This window comes from Alosa sapidissima, chromosome 3, assembly GCF_018492685.1.
Source record: "Alosa sapidissima isolate fAloSap1 chromosome 3, fAloSap1.pri, whole genome shotgun sequence".
NCBI classification, from domain to species: Eukaryota; Metazoa; Chordata; class Actinopteri; order Clupeiformes; family Clupeidae; genus Alosa; species Alosa sapidissima.
The window spans coordinates 9,846,933-9,851,932 of NC_055959.1; the positions used below are offsets into that span (position 1 = coordinate 9,846,933).

Below are 5,000 nucleotides of genomic sequence, written 5' to 3' on the forward strand. Positions count from 1 at the left end.
ATTTGGCTCTGAGCACCTCTCCCCCCCCACCGTGTGCTGTAGGCTCTGGAGTACCTGTTCAAGTTCATCGTCCAGTCACGAGCGCTGTACTCACGAGCCACCTGCGGGCTGGACGAGGAGGCATTCCGGGTCAGCATACACGAGCTCTTCCACTCCATCCGCTTCGTGCTCAGCCTGGACGGACACAACTCCGAGACGCTGATCTGCACACAGGTGAAGGTGACCTCTACAACTCACATCGAATAAAACAAACCAACAACAAACACAAACCCTCCCCTTAGAATTATAAGCTTCTATCTGACATTTTTGTCAAAATTGAGTAATTTACATCTTCTTATTCTGTGACAACATAAGGTGAGATGAAGTGTTTCTTGTAGTTGTATGCATTTTTGGACATTATATCGAAAGAGGTTTGTTCCGCTTATTAGTATAACTCTATGGAATTCTAAAACGACTCGTAGATAGAACGTAGATAGAACCTTATAATTCCAAGGGGACAAAATGTTTTCCTTCTGTCTTTCACCCACTCACTCACACACACACACACACACACACACACACACACACACAAACCATATCATTCCTACCCACACCCTCCCCTACCCAGTGGGCTTGATAGTGGGAAGACCAGGGAACAGTATGGGGTTAGAATTTGTGTTGTGGGTCGGCATTCCACAGTGAGCCAGTGTGAGCATCTCTTCTGCACCTACTTTCATGTACAAGGTCTCTATGAAACTGTATCTCCAATCCTTGGTTGCCATGTATGGCAAGGATGAAAAAATAAAAATAATTTTAGTTCTAAGACCTGCATAAACAGTCACATGTTGTAATACAGTTATGTAAACATGCATAAAATATATAGTAAGCTTTATTGTCAGTCATGTTTACGTTTCGTTTAGTTCAATGGATATTACATTTGGTTTGGGTTTCCTTTACCCTTCTGTTCTGTAGGGGGCGCTGTTGAACAGTTTTCCGGACATCTTCGATGAGCTACTGCAGATGTTCACAGTGCAGGAGGTGGCTGAGCTGGTCAGAGGAACGCTGGCCAGCATGCCCAGCATGGTGGACATTGGCCAGTCACTGGATGTTGTCAAGCTGCAGTCCATTGCCCGCACCGTCGAAAGTAGACTCTTTTACTTTCCAGGTCAGAACACACACACACACACACACAAACACACACACAAACTATTACATCACCCACAGACATCATTCCCTTAAGTGGACAGCAGATTGTTCCTGGGTCACATAGAGGCATGATTAACAAGTGACCCATGCTGCTGAGATGTGGACTGATCAGTGAAACCTGATCTCTCTCTCTCTCTCTCTCTCTCTCTGTCCTGCAGAGTCCCGGAGCATCCTGCTGCCGGTCATCCTCCACCACATCCACTTGCACCTGCGGCAGCAGAGGGAGCTGCTCCTCTGCTCAGGCATCCTGACCAGCATCTTCTCCACCATCAAGACCAGCTCCATGGTGAACTACACACTAGCACTAGCAATCACATGCTCTTTTCTCCCTACCCACACCCCCCTCTCTCTCTCTGTCACACACTCCCTCTCTCTCACTCTCTCTGTCACACACTCCCTCTCTCACTCTCTCTCACTCTCTCTGTCACACACTCCCTCTCTCACTCTCTCTCTCTATCTCTATCTCTCTCTCTCTCTCCCTCTGTCACACACTCCCTCTCTCTCTCTCTCACTCTCTCTGTCACACACTCCCTCTCTCACTCTCTCTCTCTATGTCTATCTCTCTCTCTCCCTCTGTCACACACTCACTCTCTCTCTCTCTCTCACTCTCTCTCTGTCACACACACCCTCTCTCACTCTATCTCTCTATCTCTCTCTCCCTCTGTCACACACACCCTCTCTCACTCTCTCTCTCTATCTCTCTCTCCCTCTGTCACACACTCCCTCTCTCTGTCCATCTCTTTATCTGTCTGTCTTGTTTTCCTCTCTTTCTCTGTGCCTCACTGTCTGTCTTTTTTTTTTCTCTCTTCTGTCTGGACGTTGGAGCCCATGACACATGCCCAGATGCCCACTCACTGTCCTCCTCCCCCGTCTCTCTGCTGTGTGTGTGCGTGTGTGTGTGCGTGCGCGCGTGCGTGCGTTTGTGTTTGTGTTTGTGTTTGTCAGGATTCGTGTGTGCGGGAGGAGGTGGACATGATGGTGGAGAGCCTGCTGGACGTGCTGCTGCAGACGCTGCTGTCCATCATGAGCCGCTCGCAGACCGTGGAGAGCAGCAGAGCGCCCCGCTGCCCCCAGTGCACCGCTGAGATCACAGTCAGTACCACACACACACACACACACACACACACACATACACACACACACATACACATACACACACACATACACACACACACACACACACACACACTCCCTCACTGCTCGAGGAGGAGAATATGTCTCCCGGTGAATAGAGGAGAATATGTCTCCCGGTGGGTTATTAATAACAGTGAACTCCCCATCATACAGACGTACTTACAGTATGTTCTAATGCCTGTTAACAGAGACAGTAAATTTGAGGTGAACTAACAGTCTCATATTTTGTCAGAGAATGCATCAGACTGTCTGTGGTACTGGGCGAGTTGTCTGGGTCTGAGATAGCATACACACAGCCTTGCTTACGTGCTTACACATTCTGAGTCACACACACACTCCCTCACATATACATACAATATCATAGCTAGCAACATTTACGCACACACATACAAATATACATATTCACAATCATATGCACAACTTCAAAACACACACAAATCATGACGTCCTGACTCTTGACCAACAGGCACATGCACACAAGCAGGACATAGATGGCATACACACTGCTGGTATAGATCCCTCAGGAACATACACACAAACCTTTGATGGCACAGTCACTCTCACTCACATACTTCTAATCTCACACTTCTACTTCACACTCACAAACTTCTAACTTCACACAAGCCATTCCTTTCTGTCCTAGCATTAGGATGTTTAATTTGAGAGTGCTCGGATTGTTTTTGATTGGAGTGTTTCGTGTGTGTGTGTGTGTCTGTGTGTGTGTGCAGGGGGAGTACGTGTCATGTCTGCTGTCCCTCCTCAGACAGATGTCTGATCCTCATTTTCACCACCTACTCAACAACTTCCACAGCAAGGATGAGCTGAAGGTAACTCTCTCTCTCTCTCTCTCTTTCTCTTTTCACACACACACATACGCGCACACACACACACACACACACACACACACACACACACACACACAAACACACAGACGTGACTCTTATTTGGAGTGCTTTGTTGTCAGGAATTCCTCCTGAAGATCTTCTGTGTGTTCCGGAACCTGATGAAGCTCAGCATCTTTCCCAGGGACTGGAGTGTCATGCGACTCCTCACCAGCCAGTAAGCAAGCTTACACACAGTACCACACACACATACACACACACACACACACACACACACAAACGTTCCCTCACTCCATCTCTGCTCACTCGAGGAGAATTATGTCTCCCAGTGGAGGAAAGATCCTGATTTATAAAGCATAATTACTGCACAGATGTCGCTATGCCAGGTCACAATAAAATGCCACCTTAAAATGTGCAGATCTTTCATTTCAACTCATGAAAAATGGGAGTGAAAACTATGTTGCGTTTATATTTTTGGTCAGTATATTTATCATGCATAACTAACATATTAACGCACTCAGGAGCTATTTGCTGGTAATTGCTAGCGTGACCGTTTTTTTGTGGTAGCCTATTTATTCCTTCCCTGCTGCCGATAACACAGTATAGTTGCTGTCAATAACTGCTGTTGATGCCAGCTAAGGTAATTTATTGAAATCTCTCTCCCACTGCAGCATAATTGTCACGACAACCCAGCACCTCTCTCCGGCACTGCAGAAGAACTTCTCTGACCCAGATTTTGATTTCAAGGTAAAGAGTTGAGTCAGCACTGCTGCGGTTTAACAGCAGGAAGGGTCCCTGTCAATGCTAGTGTTCACTAAGCCCAGAGAGAGAATAAACAAAGAGAGAGAGAGAGAGAGAATTCTCAGAGATGCAAAGCCTATAAGCATCTCACATATTCATAGAGTTTTTTTGTGCCGAGTTGTTTGTATTTTTGGCCATAAATGCATCTTAAAGTGTCTTTAATGTGAGAACTATGTCTAAGGTGTAGTGTCAGCCTGTAGAAAGTGTTTGCCCTTATGTGTGTGAGAGAGCATGAGTTCACATGTGTGTATTTGTTTTGTGTGAGTGATGTTGATGGGTAAACCTGAATTGTGCTCTGTGTTGACTTTTAATAGGTGTGGAATTCCTTCTTCAGTTTAACTGTATTGTTCATCAGTCAACCCAGTCTACAGCTGGAGTCCCTTAGCCCACTCAAGAGGAAAAGAGTGTTGGACAAGTATGATCAGGCCTATGATCAGTATGACACACACACACACACACACACACACACACACAAAAGCACACATACACAGAAAGGCATGTGAACAACATAAACACAAAGACACATACGGTACCCCAGTCACCCAGTTCAAGGCTTGTAATCAGTGTGTGTATATCTACAGGTATGGAGACATGAGGGTGACAATGGCCTTTGAGCTGTTCAGCATGTGGCAGAAATTGGGTGAGACCTTCAAACACACATATTTGCTCTAGGGGTTTCACGACTACTGATTTTTCATAATAGGCCAACTAGTCGATTTGTCATTATGTACCAGTACAGTGCTGTCTGGGTGGGGCATCAATAAGATCTTTGGTAAAACATTTTTTTTTTAAATGTCTTGAATGCTTTTTTTTGTTTCATGAAATTAAATCAGGGTTTTATCTTCAGATGTTTATCCATCACAGACAGGCTCTTATTGTGCTTTAATATAGCTATACATAACATCTATGTAACAGGTCACATTTTTGCACAGAAGAATCAATAGGATCATAGATACACTAGTTTGTTAAGACAAAGATTCACTGGCAAACTTCTCTACTCGAAGCTCAGAGTGAAAAGGACGCACATAAGGTGTGTAC

At 45.4% G+C, this 5,000-nt stretch overlaps 1 protein-coding gene across 2 annotated transcripts in view; it reads left to right on the top strand.

Moving 5' to 3' along the window:
• The window catches only part of LOC121705106 (dedicator of cytokinesis protein 3-like), a 42,865-nt gene that overhangs the window by 23,198 nt on the left and 14,667 nt on the right, over positions 1-5,000 (top strand). Inside the window, exons 23-31 of one of the 2 annotated variants that reach the window (XM_042085876.1) lie at positions 43-219; positions 952-1,144; positions 1,344-1,471; positions 2,131-2,277; positions 3,048-3,146; positions 3,284-3,378; positions 3,833-3,908; positions 4,277-4,377; positions 4,544-4,602. In XM_042085876.1, the coding sequence (XP_041941810.1) occupies positions 43-219; positions 952-1,144; positions 1,344-1,471; positions 2,131-2,277; positions 3,048-3,146; positions 3,284-3,378; positions 3,833-3,908; positions 4,277-4,377; positions 4,544-4,602 (1,075 nt within the window). The remainder of the gene's footprint in view (positions 1-42; positions 220-951; positions 1,145-1,343; positions 1,472-2,130; positions 2,278-3,047; positions 3,147-3,283; positions 3,379-3,832; positions 3,909-4,276; positions 4,378-4,543; positions 4,603-5,000) is intronic. The other variant, XM_042085877.1, reaches the window with a different exon arrangement.